This window comes from Homalodisca vitripennis, chromosome 6, assembly GCF_021130785.1.
Source record: "Homalodisca vitripennis isolate AUS2020 chromosome 6, UT_GWSS_2.1, whole genome shotgun sequence".
NCBI lineage: Eukaryota > Metazoa > Arthropoda > Insecta > Hemiptera > Cicadellidae > Homalodisca > Homalodisca vitripennis.
Genome location: NC_060212.1, coordinates 55,549,397 through 55,565,253, shown reverse-complemented (window position 1 = coordinate 55,565,253; position 15,857 = coordinate 55,549,397). Strand labels below are relative to the sequence as shown.

Sequence of the window (15,857 nt, the reverse complement as noted above, 5' to 3'; positions counted from 1 at the left end):
ATTAAGAAAATATGATGATATAGTAACCCGTGATTAATAAGCAAGGGCGTACAGTATATGTACGAAATCAGGATTATAGATATTCATACTTTTGAAGTACTAATTTATATTTTCAGTACTTGTAGCTTCCAATAACCACATTGTAAATACGTCCATAGCTGTCAAGAAATTGTCTAAAAGATTTTATATCTCAAAGCGAGTTGTAAGTACTTTATTGTTTAGAGTTATATTTATGTAAATCACAAATATTACACCCTGCAAAACGATGCTAAATACTCACTTTGAAATACACCCGTTTGGGTACAACTGACATACTGACAAAACTGTCACGTCTTACAACTCTCATTCCATGCAACTGTCATACTATAAAACTGCCATATAATAATACCACTGTATTATTTACAATATGGCTCGATTATGGCTAATACTCAAAATTGAAATTAATAATATTATAAACGCAAAAGTCGATTTATATATGGAATGATTAAAAAATTATATGCACCTAAGATATCTTTTAGATTTTACAGATTCTTAGTGGGTATAGTAATGCATTAATGGGATTTTTCACTATACATACAAATAGGATAGTAAAAATATTTTATGACAGAAAGTTAAGAGAAATGAAATCGGAAAAATTGGAATTCTCCTTCTTTGTGTTGAGAATAATACATTTATAAACTTTCAATTTGAACAAAGGTATTTTAAGTTGATTTGTTGAACACCTAAAAATAGTAATCGAAATATAATTAGAATTTTTACTTCTTTCGATAGTTGACTTGAATTAATATCATCAATTAAGATTACACTCAATCAACATTATTACTTAAGTACATCATTCAATAAACAATGGCCCGCCTCTTAGTCGACTGCAAGAACAATAGTTGCCATTAGTGAATTGATTCCATTGAAATATTATGATAATAATGTTCTGTATTTACGCTAATGTGTTTATAGCTTCGGCCATATCCTCATAATACCGCTCTGTTCTGCCAAATTAATCAACATGTGTAATAAAACAATAACCCTATATAAAATTTAGAACCCTCATGGATCTGGAACAATTTCTTTTCTGTCTGTATGTGCACATGAAATGTCAAAAATAAACTAACCTATTTATATACTTGAACATTTTTATAAAGCTTCATTTTAATAGGAAGCAATAAGATCGATGATTGGGCTTGCCTCTCCGTGGTTTTCAATCAGCGTAACTGAATATTTTTACACTGATTTTATTAGTAACCACGAGAAAATTGCAGAATGAAATAAAACAGTATGCACACCAAGTAAATTGATATTTTAATATGTGATATTTTTATTCTTTGAATAAACGAAAATAATAGAGTTCAAAGTGAAAGTGAAAACTCGGTGATGAGAACTTTTATCATTCAAGTACTGCTTTGAAACTTCAAACCATCAGAACAACCTCTTTCCATTAATTGGACATCAAAGACGGACACTTATTCTATATAATATAGTGCAATCTAGGTTAAGAGGCATTCTTATTGCACAATTGAGAGGACTAAGACGTGTTAGACACGATACCAAAACAATGGTGTGTACACCAGCTTAGATCGAAGTGTTTTTTTATTTCCGGGTATTAAAAAGCATTCTGAACGTATATACTGAACAGTTATTTGTTGATGAAAATATGAGGTTAATTTGAACGGAAAAATATTTAACCCACAGTATGTACTGCGGCGCAGCATTCTGCTACACCGTTTATTTAAAATTAACTAGTCTTCTAAATTAAAAGAAAAAAATGGGTAAAAAGAGTAAATATTATAATCTAGAAAAAAGTTATATGGTCGTAAGTTATAACTGTATAAGCAGGTTAGAACATGTTATGTAATTCCTACACTAAAGATAGGAGTTCAGGCTGGGAGCGATATAAAAAAAGGCTGTTGACTTAGACAGGACCGGCCTCCACGACATCGAATTTGGCTGAACCTTTCGTCTCACCCTTTTATTATATTTATAATTTATCGTCAATAACTATGAGTGAAAGGACCTAACCTGAAACTTTGGGTTCTGAACCTAAGGGAATAAAAGGGTTTTCCATCAATAAGATTTAAGTTAGTTTTGAGCTTTACTTTCACATTTTTAAATTTTTAAAAAGTCCGACTTTTATTTTAATAATCCTTGCAATGGGATATGTTTACAATGGTTGTTTATGTAATATTCTAATATTGCTACATGGTTGGTAGCACTGGCTGCTACTGAAATTTGGTGTTTATTTGGTCTCGTTATTTTATTGGGTTTTAAACTGTTCGTACTAACTGTACAGTGTTTTGGCCATTGGCAACGCTATTTACGGGTACTGACGTTCAACCGGTTGTATCTCGCTCTGTGAAGCATGAACTGTAAGTAAATTAATGTGCTGTGCTAACCTGCTGTGGAGATCGACCTCGTGTTGAGGTTCTGATATCTGGGACTGACGGACGAGCTCCGACGTCACAGATCTGCAGGCTGCCAATCTGTCCGGTTGAGCCATAAATTTACCTGTTTGGGTTGCGGGTACTGACTCTGAAGGCGCTTGCCGTTTTCGGCGAACACCAGATCGTCGTTGCCGCTTTTTCGCCTGCAATTCTCCTGCTGCTATTTGCACTACACACAAGTCACAGCGGTATCACTGGAGCTGCAGGCGCCGCGCGATATCTGCAACTGCTGCTGCCCGCTACAGAGGTGGACTACAACTGGCTCATCGGGATTGTTTCATCGCTTCGACTGCTTATGGAGATTTCGGCTCTGGACTTTTTATTATGCTGTTGTATATGTTGTAATATAATTAATGTACTTGTAAATAATTTCCTGTCCTGTTCTGTGTATATAAGATTGTTAAATTAAATACTGTTTTTATTCGTATTATAGTATCACGATGGTAATGACAAGAAGTCAGTATCAATGCAATGCCCTACATGATGATAGCATGGAAGGGTTGATTATAAATCTTAGTTCCCAAATTAATTCTTTGACAGCAAATTATCCTGATCTAGACTTAAATGATCTGGTATCTACTATTGGGCTGCTAATGCAAAGGACTGATCATCTAAATTCAGAAATTGTTTCTCAGCGTGAAGTGTTAGAATCTTCTCATTGTGAAATACAGTCATTAAAGACAAAACTTGAAATTCAACAGGAACTAACGGCTAAAGAAATAAATAATTCATTCAAAATTCAGGATGAAGTGGATGAAGAAGTTGTTAGTTTTAAAAATAAAATAAGTAACTTGGAAAAAAGGCTTCAAGATTATGTAACTCAATGTCGAGACGCTGAATCAGCAACGAATTTAGCTTTAAGTGATTTAAAAAATGCAAGAGAAAGAAATTTTCAGCTGTCAGAAAAAAACATTAACTTAAGTAATGCCGTAGCTCTTGCAAATAGTAAAATTGTTGTTCTTAGTGATAAGGTAGCATGTTTGGAGAGCAATACAGAAACATCGTGGAACAGGAACTTGTGGACTGATGACAACACCTTAAACTCATATTTCGATGCTATGTCATCAAGTGTAACAAATAAGGATGAGATAATATTTTTAGGACCCTCTCAAACACATCTGTTAAAACTCTGCGATCCAGTGGATGCTCCAGCCATCTTTGAACAAATTTGCCCTCCCATGTTAAAGTTTGCATTTTGTTGTTTGAGTAACTCTGTAAGCCCAAATCAGGACTCTGGTTCTCATTGGAGCCTGTTATTTTGTGACCTGGAGGAATGTAAAGCTTTCCATTTTGACTCGCTAGCAGGCTCAAATGCTCTTTCTGCTCAAACGATGGCCAAAGTGTTCAATATTGGTAAAGACAAAGTTCTAGAAATGCCATGTTTCCAACAGAGCAACTCATTTGAGTGTGGACTTAACGTTTTAGTTAATGCTAAGCAGATTTTACAATTTTATTGCCTAGACAACTCACATTTATGTAAATTTGAAGAGTGGTGGGGGTTACGCAGGCACACTCGTCTGACCTGCCCTGAAAATGAATCAGTTCCTAGTGTTCCTTCTGAACAAATGAGTGACTCAAAAAAATTTGTCAAGAACTCACAAAACAAGTTTCAGGAAAAAAAAGTTAGTGAAAATTGGACCTCTGTTAGGTCTAAGAAACGCGGTAAAAGGCGGGTGTGGTTGGGTACTCCGAATGTAGTTTGTAGGAATAGGTTTCAAGTACTTAGTACAACTGTGAACAATACCGTTACGGAACCATCTTTCGGAAAAAATGAAAATGTGCAAGCATGTGAAGTGTCTGACTTGCAGAACAACTCTAATCTAAGAAAGCGTAAGACTAGAAATAGAAAACATTTGACACGCTTAAATGCTGGGGCCGCTGGCTGCTCCTGGGGTGTTCGTGACAGCATGGGTACTGAAGTTGGCAGTAAGAAAGAGAAATGTAACGCTACAGATATTGTTACCCCACTAGAAACTAATAATGTCGTGACTACTGACCAGTTAAGTTTAAAGAATGTTCTAGTTGTGGGTGACTCAATGATCCGTCATGTAGGACCTGGTTTGTTAGAGAAAGGAGCCTTTCTGGAATGTTATCCAGGCGCTCGAATCCGTGACTTAAAGAGAGTATTGTTAAGCTATGTTAGCTACAGTCTTGATATAATTCATATCCATGTTGGCACGAACGACCTGGGATGGGGTTACAGGGGAGGTCCAGGATACAACGGTGGCCATGGTAAGCGCGAGGCCCTCCATGACATGGCTGATTTGCTGTTTACTGCAAAAACTCATTTTCCAAATTCCAAAATATATGTAAACAGCATAATAATTCGCTCTGACATTGGTTATAAAGCTCTCTACGATTTCAACACACAACTTGATCTGATGTGTAACAATTTTGGGGTCATGTTCGTGGAGGCCAACTGTTGGGTGGCGCGGAGACATCGTGACCAAATTGGTAAAGTAGCGAATGTGCAAATCGGCTACTTTACAGGAGAGCTGAAAAACAGTTTAAGGTGCAACAAAAAATCCGGTATTCTTGTTATTTATACTTTAACTACTGATCCTTAAACCTTGGAAAACACTGTAAAAAATGAGTATTATTAAAATTTGCCAAATGGTTACATTTACCAAAAAAATCAGATTCGTTAGTTTACCAAAGTGACTATCATATACGTACCAATTTTGTTAGGCTACGATGAAGTAGCGAATCTGCATTATTGTTTAAGCATAATCCCTATTTTCACGTGTTAAAATAGGTTTCTGAGATGAAGGTACTGAGAAAAAAACAACGCAAGTATGAATCTGCACAATCATTTATATTATAATTAATTTAAAATTGAACAACTAAAATCAAATTAACAAATGAAATTTTTTTAATATTATTTTCAAAAATTAAACGTGGTTAAACATTGATTAGTCAGTACCAGATTCTTCAGATTCATCTGGTTCTGGGAGGCCATCTCGTACACTATCTTCAGAGGGGAGATTGTTGGAAAAGCCGTCATAGATACGTGGTATCTGCAGATCTTTACAGAGTTTTTGAAGGTCTTTCTGCTGTCGTTACTGGGAATCTAGTCTTGTACGGTTTAACTAAAGAGTTATTGGAAGGCCCGCACCTTTTGTTTTTGTTCATCTTTATAACGTACCTAAAAAAAGGCGCATTTTCTGCGTAATCTGTTTTTACAAATAATTCATCTGGGTCAGTTTTTCTGTATTGGAACCAAATAGCTTTTTTAAAGGTAGATGGTTTTTATTATTTTCTGGGTCCACAAAAACAATCTTGTCTTGGCCAACAGAAAAACCTATGAAATCGTCATGGCATAAAGGCATCACTTCAAATGGTTTTAGCTTGGTCCTTGCTGTTCGTATTACTTGGCACCACCCCTCTGGAGTAAAAATTGGAACATTTTTACTATGTTGTTCTATTTTTGCATGTATGCAGTCACACTCCATTTGACTATGACCAGGTTCAAGAAATCTGTGATCGATTTGCGAAATTGAGGGATGCTCCTTGATAACATTCATACACATTAAAATGAATTTAAAAGTTTTTTGTTGTCCTCCACAGCTATCCGACATCATTCTAACAAATTCAACATTGGTCTGGCTCATTAAAAATGTATAGATGCAGGTAGAAACCTCTGTACTGCCCCGTTTTCCTTCTGTCTCGTCCTAGACACAGCAGGTGACACTTGCGTCCTTAAGATTGTAGATGGTTAGGTTGTACACAGCCAAATTTCTTACGTAGAAGAATGGTCCACTGGCTCCCTTTGGTGTGTTGAGAACAGCTTGAAGGTCCGATTGGATTGCCAAAACATTTTGTTGTTCTTTTGCATCTTCCTTGTCTTTGTCTCTGATTTTTCGTGCTGCCTCTTTACGCTCACAGTGCTCAATATACAGACTATCAACATAATCAGCATTGTGTTTTTGTTCTTCGAGAGCTATACATTTCTTGCACTGATGCTTTTTAGGTTTGTGAAATTTCAGTTTGTATTCACGAAATATCCGTCGATACTTCTCAAAAGATACTGGATTTTTGTTTTCTTGAATGCATTTTTCTTTATACAAGTTGTGCATAATTGTTACATTTAGTGCACTCTCTAGATATTGATAATTAGATTTCTTTCTTGCATAATGGGATTCCATTCTTGGGAAAGACAAAATATGATCTCTGATAAACTTGTTTGTGGTAGGACTTACTTTGTTTGGTAGATCTTTCTTTCCTCTTAGATCGGGGAGGAGAACACCCGACGAGTTAACCTTTTCACGTGCCCCTTTTATAAGTGACTGAAATATTCAGGGTATCGGGAAAAAATTCTCGACAAACTTCAAATGTGCCATTTTCAGTGGAAAATGTGTATTTTTTGGTGAAAGCTCTGCGTGATTCCACTGCTTTTGTAACTTTCCTTGAAGTTGGTCACACAGTGACATGTTTGACAAGAAACTGCTGTTGTTCCGATAAGGAAGGCAATTGATGAAAATCGTTGTAGATTTTTTCTCGTTGTTCTTCTGGTACATTATTTAAGCATTTGTGTTTGGCACGGCCGGAGCATCTTGCTTGTTTTTAGAGGCCTTGATTTAACTAATTTTCCTTTTACAGTACAATATTCAAGCCCTCTTAGTCTTTTTGCCTTTTGTTCTTGTCTTTTATAAACTCCATTTTTTGATATTTTTCACTTTTTTGGTGATAAACGATAAAAAAGTTAAATGAGCCTTAACATCAACGACAACGAATGTCAACAAAACAAAACTATAAACTCACTCACTGGTGTGTTGTTTTTTTTTTATCAGCTGATTCCACAGAAGACAAAGTAAGTGTAACAGCTGTTAAATAAGGGAGAGCTGGGGTAGTTAGTTATTCTAATATCTTATACAGTATGATGATTTTGACGGAAAAGTTAATACAGAAGGGATATTTTATTTTCTTGTCTTGTGAATCACTTCAGCACTAGAAATATCACTTAGGTAAAGCAACGAATGTGCCACTTTCGCCTGTTTAGCCTTTTGCAATATAAATAATATACTTTGGTAAAAAGGCGAATGTGGCATATTCGTTTGTTTACCTGTGAGTAGTTCATATACGACTGTTTAGCGTTGTGAATAGTGAGGCAAGGGCAGATTCGTTAAAAATAAACATTGTTATTACTGTTGTTATTATTGGGTCTGCACATTCGTTGTTTTACTGGAGTGTAGATCTCTCTCAGCACTTTCTGTTTAGCACATTAGCCCAGATTCGAAGATTTTGCACATTCGCTACTTTACCAATGTGGTCACGACATCTCGCCCGCGATGGGAGGCATCTCAATCGAAAGGGTGTGGCGCGTCTGGCTTCCTTGTTTGGAGCGGTGATCCCGGCGGCACTGCGTTTGATGGGGAGGTCGGCGGCTACGACTTCCCAGGTGGATCCTCTGACCCTGGGGTTGGATCCGGAACTGAGCCCTCTACCATCCCAGGAGGGAGGTTTGGGACCGGCTTCCCCAGGGGTGTCGGGAAACGGACTGGTGAGAAACCTGTGTGTTGCGCATTTGAATATGCGCTCACTTAATACGGGTTTTGATGAGATGTCTGCACTGACAACTGATTTCGGTTTTGATATTTTCGGCGTCACAGAGTCTTGGCTTAGTCCAAGTACCCCCTCTGACCATTACGAGATACCTGGTTACACTCTCCTGAGAGCTGACCGAGCAGTTGGCACTGGAGGTGGCGTCGCTCTCTACATTAAACAGGGGATGGTCTTTGAGCGGATCCAAATAACGAGTGTTGATCCAGGCATAGAACTGATTTCCTTGATACTCAAGATTAGAGGGGTTAAACTCTGTGTAGCCGTAGTGTACAGACCACCGCATGTGAGCTACACTTGTCTCGGCTCTTTGTTTCAGACACTTTTTGTAGACATTGCAATTGAGGTTGACTCAGTTGTATGCTTAGGAGACCTCAATATAGATTTGTTGTCAAATTCCTGCCATGAAACCAAATATCTCCGTCGCCTCCTAAAACTCTATAACAGCGTGCAACACATAACAGAACCGACACGAGTAACTGCCAGATCTGCTACGTTGATTGATCACATAATAACTAATAAAGCAATGCAGTTAGAGAGGTGTGACGTTATTGATGCTACAACTATAACGGATTACAGAAAAATGAACATCACTGATCATAAACTCATTTACTGTACATTGAAACTGAAGAGAGAGAAATGTATCGCCAGATTTGTGACATACAGAGATTTTTCAAAGTTTAATATAACTGACGCAATTGCAATGCTACAGAATGTTAAATGGGAAGCAGCCAAAGATATGAATAATACGGAGGACATAAACGCTTTTGTAACCTCCAAGATCATAGATATTTATGATGCACAGGCACCTCTTGTTACAAAAAAGAGTGACAAAGAAAAAAGCCCCCTGGAGAAATGAGGAAGTGATCATGTTAACAAAATTGAAGAATAAACTAAGGAGCAAATTTGCAAAGAGTAGGCAGGAGTTTTGAGTGGACGGAGTATAAAAAAGCGAGAAATAGATTGAATGGGGCTATAAGAAACGCAAAAAAGAACTTCTTCGCAGATAAACTGGCAGACTGTAAGGATCCAAGAGCTTTTTGGAGGTGTCTGAAGCAAAGCGATATTGTTGGTAAAAAGAATAATAATCTCCCCCCAAAAGCATTTAAGGTCAGTGAAATGAATGAGTACTTTGTAAATATGGGATCATTCTATCAAGTGAACGAAGATCTGATAAGTTCATACAACCAAGAGATATACAATGGCGAAAAAAAGAGTTTTGAATTCAAAGAAGTATCAGAGTATGAAGTAAGATCGGTAATAAATGAAATAACCTCTAGAGCCGTTGGAGTGGACAAGTTAAGCATTGCAATGATAAAAGCCGTCAGTCCATATGCCATCGAAGCTATAACTCACTTAATGAATACGTCATTGAAAAAAGGTGAGTTCCCACAGTCATGGAAAAAAGTATAGTTCATCCATTGTCTAAAAAACATAATCCCTCAAATGTCAGTGAACTAAGACCAATTTCAGTCTTGCCAGCAATGTCCAAGGTACTCGAAAAATTAGCAATTCGTCAGATTGTTGAATACCTTAATTATGAAAATTTGCTTCCAAAATTGCAATCAGGGTTCAGAAAGAACCACAGCACTTGCACTGCATTGCTGAATATGTTTGCAGATGTTTTTGGGTCGAGGGACGCCGGCAGGTGTAGCTCTATAATCATGCTTGATTATTCGCAGGCATTTGATTCCATAAGCCATAGTTTGCTCCTTGCGAAATTGAAGCACTTCGGCTTCCATGAGAGTGCAATTGTCTGGTTCAAGTCTTACTTGGAAAAAAGACTGCAGGTGACGAAGCTGGGTACCGATATCTCACCTCCCCTTGAGAAATTAAGGGGAGTGCCGCAGGGGAGCTGTCTGGGGCCCATTTTGTTCACCCTTTACACTGCAGATCTGTCCAACTGTGTAAGTCACTGCAAGGTGCATGCCTATGCTGATGACTGTCAATTGCATTTTTCTTATGAGTCAGATTCCATTAACCAAGTTTTCGCAGGGGTAAACTCTGATCTGGAGAGAATAGATGATTGGTCACGGAAGCATGGTCTCAAGTTGAACGCTGAAAAATGCATGATTCTTCATATTGCCCCGCCAACTGTCTGTCAAAAAATCCTGCTTGGAGATATGCACGTTAAACTTGGTGACAAAATGTTGATGGTGAGTGATACTGTCAAGACTTTGGGAGTGGTGCTTGACAGGGGCCTCACATTCTCAGATCACATCACTCATGTTTCCCAGTTGGCTTTAGGAAGGCTGCGAGGTCTGTACAGGTACCGATCAATACTGCCAGAATCTGCTAAGCTGCAGCTGGTCCAGTCATTAGTTTTGTCAGTGCTCTATTACTGTTTTCCTGCATACGACAACAGCATTACCAGGGAGGAAATGTCCCGATTGCAGAGGCTGCAGAACACCGCAGTGCGCTTCGTTTACAACATTCGTAGACGGGAGCGTATATCTGCCTATCGTGAGGCTGCCGGTCTTTTGCCAACTGATGCCGTGTGTAGGATGCAGACTTGCAACCTCATCCACCGGGTCTTGGTACAGCAGGAGCCTCAGTACCTGGTGGAAAGACTCGTTGCTCGTGGGGGGGTGGCTCTGCGAAGCACCCGGCAGGATGCGCTACTCCATTTTCCAAAGGTCAGACTAGAGGTGGGTAGAAAAGGGTTTTCTTATTTTGGCCCTACTCTTTATAATGACCTCCCTTGGGACCTCAAACAAATGGGCATCCTAGCATTTAAGTCTAGAGTAAAATCTCATTTTATGAATACGTCTTAATTATATTTTTTGTTACCATTTATGTGCACCATGAAAATAATGTGTAGTTTTTAATTTTAAGTTTGACTTGAGTTACTCTGTAAAACAGTTGTACACTGAGAGACGCTTGAAATAAAGGCATTTTTATTTATTTATTTATTTATTCTACTTCTTGTGTAAAAACTACGTGCTATTTTTCCTTGCAAGTTTTATTTATATCAAAGAAACCCCAATTATATGGTGAAATACGCCATATAGAAAGCAAGTTACCGAAGAAAAGGTTTCCTTAACACGCTGTATCGTACTTTATTATTGTACTTTCCGCAAAGGCGAAGCGTTATAAGAATGGAAGAGACGCATCCAGAAAATTGACTTACAAAAGTCCTTTTCCCGCGAAGTTGCCAAATTCTTCCTCTTTTGAGATTTCGCAACGAAAATACACTGATGATCTAAAATACATTACGTTTAATATTAATAATTGACGCACTGTAAAAAGTATACGAGATATTAAGCTACAACTTGCTAAACTTCGTAAACTAACCTTTGAATAATTGCATGGTTTGTTTTGTATTTGATCTTAAATTTATAATATTAATTTTTTTCCACTCTTGTTACAATCATAGCATTCTAAATAACACTAATAATAATAATAATATCATCCTTCAGCATTCCATTTTATTTCTTTGCTAATTAATTACAATTTAGCTATAAACTATTTTTAATTATTTTTTCCCTACACCTTCAAAAATATCCCTGAAAAATAATAGTAGCTGACTTTTTAATTTATGAAGGAGATTTATTTTATTATTATTATTCAATTAATGAAATGTATCCTAACTGGATTGATATTTTACTCAAAATAATAACTGCAATATTCCATTTGTCCAATTTTTCCAAAAATATGTCTTAATCTATATTGCATTACTTTTACTAGTATATGTATAATTAAATTAAAAAAATTATACAATTTTATTTTTATTCAATCACTCTTGCTTAATTATTTTGGTGTTTGTAAATACAATTTTGCGGCTATTTATAAGTAACGTGTTTTATTTTATATAAAGCAGACTGTATATTTGTGGAAAGTATGGAAGGGTTACTATTAAATAAACAGTTGTTGGCATAGTGTACAGAACTCTTCTAAGTACTTGAAATGTGAAAGGACGAAAGGGCTACAAGAAGTCACTTGATAATTTGAAGTGTTTTCGTACGCTGGCAAGCCCAGAACCTCCCTAGAGGGTTAACCATTTCAGCAATTGTGACACTGCAAAACGAAAAATATTACATTTTAATAAAAGATCAAACTAATTTATTATTGAATAATGTATATACATAAATACAAATATAATAGATACCATAGTTATAATAGTTACTTTTTCGTGAACGTGGTATTTCGTTCAATGACAATAAGCAAAAAAACGGATATTACACAAGATATATTTGAAAATCCATCCAATCTTCTACAACATTTAGATGCAGTTTCTATCAAACTTGGTACTAGAGTATACACTATATTTCTTTTTTTAGTCCCCACCACTCAAGGGTTTTAGAGGTGATAAGTGGGTGTGTGTTTTGATTTCCCGCAATTGGTTATAATGTGATTATTAAATGGTTCAAACTATAATAGACACATGTGAACAAAATAACTCTTAACATACAAAAAAAACTAATAAATGGAACTAATATATAGGAACATTAAAGTATAAAGTTATAGTAATTGGACCGAGGATATTTAGGAATTTACAAGTTTCAGTTTGATCACCGGAATCTTTGTTCTAGCGATCAGTAATGATCCAAAAGTAAACTTGAATCCTATGAATGAATGTGATTAATTGTATAAACTTCCTCCTATCAAGCGGATATGCACATGTGATGTACTCACTAAAATGTGACGGTAGCATCATTGTCATCCTCGGGCGCCCATCTGGCCGTCACCTCCGTCTTGGGGGAATTGTCAGCGTGCATGGCCGTGCTCTGACCATAGAACATACTTAATATACTCATATTTGTCATATTTCATAATAATTGTCTTACGAGACACCTCAAAATTTCTATAAGTCCTATGTTTCTAAATAAATTAACTGATAATTGAACTTGCAGCTACTTCATTATTCTCTTATCCTGGAAAATAAACACAATTATGCGTATATTAAAAATGTTATAATAATAATCTGTGATTTTTATGATAAATCTAAGTCATTCCTTAATGTTTGTGTTACCAAACAGTTTTCTTTTACTACTGAAGTAATTCATTTACCACACACTGGATATGCAATAGTCTCATTCTTATAATAATACGCAATATTTTTCTCATTTCATACAATAGATAAAACTCACTCAGCTGGAAGATATAAGAACTATAGTATAAAAGGTATTAATGTACGTGTTTGTTTTATTTATACATGTCTATTTATATTTGCTATGTTTGCACACGTGTTGACACCTATAAATGCAGCGTACGCTCCTGTGATGGGAAAATAAATATTGAAGGCACACTTTCGGCTTTGATAAACTCAGCATAATTTTATATTGCGTTGTACTGAGAGGAAATTCTATTGTTAATCAAACGTTCGTTTACTAAGGACATATTTCGAGTTATGGTCAATCTTAAATATCTGAAACATGGCGAGGACTTCAGTCCTTACTCGCAATCTACTTAATAGCCAATCTTACATCTAAGTTTGTACTCAATTAATTGATCATGAACTCTATATTTAATTTTCTCGATATAAAATTCGATTCTATGTGACTATTCTGCTGAATATAACTAATTTTTAAAATTTCAACAATAATATTAATAAATTTTGATATTTTCAACAATTGATCACTTTATTCTGACTTGTGTATAAATTATTACATATGAAGCGTTCAGGGCTTGACAAAATAATGGAATTTATTAATCTTATATCGTATTGTCGGTCATGAAGGGAATATCGGAATCAAACGGTATTATGCCCAGAGGGTGAACTTAGTTTAGTTCCCTCGTCAGGTTTGATGAACTGATTCTATACTGTTAAAAATAAAAAACTTAAACAACACTTTATATAGTACTGATATAATAATAATAGTATTTATATATGCAATAACCTTGTCTAACCCCCTACTGAATAAGTGAAACTATTCACGACCCGTCTCTTGTCTTATCTCGAGACACGTACGACCTTTGCTCATGTGACGTCTACTTGGGTTAAGGCGCAATGAAAAGAAAACATCGGGGCTAGCGCCACAACCTCCCTCTCTATGGGGATGAAAAACACGAGAGTAGATTGACCTTTAAGGGGTTAGGGTTAAGGATGGATTAAGAAACCATTATATGTCATTTGATCATCATACTAACTAAATAGAATGCCTATGCAGCAGAGAATTCGGAATTTTGGTGGCCCCTCTCCTAGTGAGGAGCAGATAACCCCTGGTTGAATTTACGACGGGACAGACGACGTGCCGTGACGAGGCTCCAGGACCTCCCCGGGGAGACTCCCGGCGACCAACGCGACCGACTCAACCAGTCGTGAGGTTATCAGTAGTTGGGAGGTAAAAGTACCTGTTAATTATGGGGGAGCACTGTACCAGATGCCGTGGACAGAGCAGACTCGAGTTTTATATAAAACTTGACACATTCTGATTACCAGCGTGGACTCCCAACCCCTGGGGCGAAAACCCATTAAGGAAGAGGCCTCTTAGAGAAGATAGAAGCGCACCAAGGCAGGGTGTTTTTGGTATAGATTTTACTAGGATAGTAGACTTAGATAAGTAATACTGTTGGTCAGCAATCAGTTTTTTTGCCCAAGATTGCAGCGGGTGTTTTATTCGGGTGGTACCACAAGGTGAGTCAAGGCGCCACAAATGGCAAGTAGCCATTAATTCATAAGGTTATAAAATTGTCCAGACAGTTCGTAAACATTAGATATTGTTTACGGTCTTCAATGTGAAATAAACTATTGGGACTCACCTTAAATTGTTTTGGGAAAGTAGCCCATTACCCATTGCAATTGAATTAAATTTAATAACTTTATTATCAATCTGTATATATTTGTGAGACTTGGTATCGGGTAAGGATAGAGTTTATTAACCAAGGTGCAAACCTATCTCCTCCAATTGTAATGTAAATGTAATTGAGTGCATTAGACTTGTTTTAATTATGTGGGTGCACGCTGGTAATTAGTTAAAAAGAATTCGGACTTCCTTCACAAGCTCAAAGCCTACTCACCTTCAGCATCTGTCATGCTACATTTTAATATATTGGAATAAAAGCCAACCGAACAAACGAAAGCACATGCGAAAGCAAACAAAGAAATTAACCTAACTGTGAAAACAAGTAGTTGGTAGAGAAGAGGGAGAGTTGGGTATGGTCAATCACTCGTTTATGTGCAAATAAACTAATTTACTAATTAAAAAACATAGTTGACTACCCATTTGTAAATACTTTTTAAGACGTGCGCCGATATTTATTGGTGAATGACGAAACTAATTAAAGAATTCCCCTTTAGGCCCATTTTTAGCTATTCCATTAACAATCTTAATAGCCATGACAATACATTATTAAAAATATTATAGCCCCTCTTAACATAACATTATTATGAAATTTCACCTAAATAACAATATTATAAACCTCTTACTAAATAAAACTTACAATTTATTCCTAATAAGAAAAGATGAAAAGTGATAGGAGTAGTGCAGGTGAAAATACATTATTGTAGTTGATTTGCTGTTGGGCACTCGTCTGCCTGGTCTAGTAACAGACAGCTGCCAAAGGTTTATAAGAGTGGAAGGTGTCCTCTTCTATGGAAGTAAATAACAATAATAATAAAAAAATTATAAAAAACAATAAATAAGAATCCAAAAGAGGTAGACTAACTACATTTGCTGCTAAATTCCAATGCAAACAAAATGAAAACTCCTTCCACTCATATAAATCCCGGTGATCCACAACAAAGAGTTTCGGACATTAACCGCACCCGGAATATCCACCACTCTAGGTGAATCCTTAGATGGACACACCTTAGACCAAGTGGTGGGTGCTCCGGATAGTTCGGCAAATAGTCCGAAAGATGTGTGAAAAAATGAGAAGAGGAAAACAGAAACTTAATACTAATATCAACAAAATGAAGGA

At 36.5% G+C, this 15,857-nt stretch overlaps 1 protein-coding gene across 2 annotated transcripts in view; it reads right to left on the bottom strand.

The window, feature by feature from the left end:
• Positions 1 to 15,857, bottom strand: part of LOC124364336 (putative ferric-chelate reductase 1 homolog) — a 28,595-nt gene that overhangs the window by 5,938 nt on the left and 6,800 nt on the right. The window contains exons 3-4 of one of the 2 annotated variants that reach the window (XM_046819718.1): positions 12,630 to 12,721; positions 11,710 to 12,011 (exon numbers count right to left, since the gene is read on the bottom strand). In XM_046819718.1, coding sequence (XP_046675674.1) covers positions 11,930 to 12,011; positions 12,630 to 12,721 — 174 coding nt within the window. In that variant the 3' untranslated portion in view covers positions 11,710 to 11,929. Of the gene's footprint in view, positions 1 to 11,709; positions 12,012 to 12,629; positions 12,722 to 15,857 lie in introns of those variants that run through there. The other variant, XM_046819719.1, reaches the window with a different exon arrangement.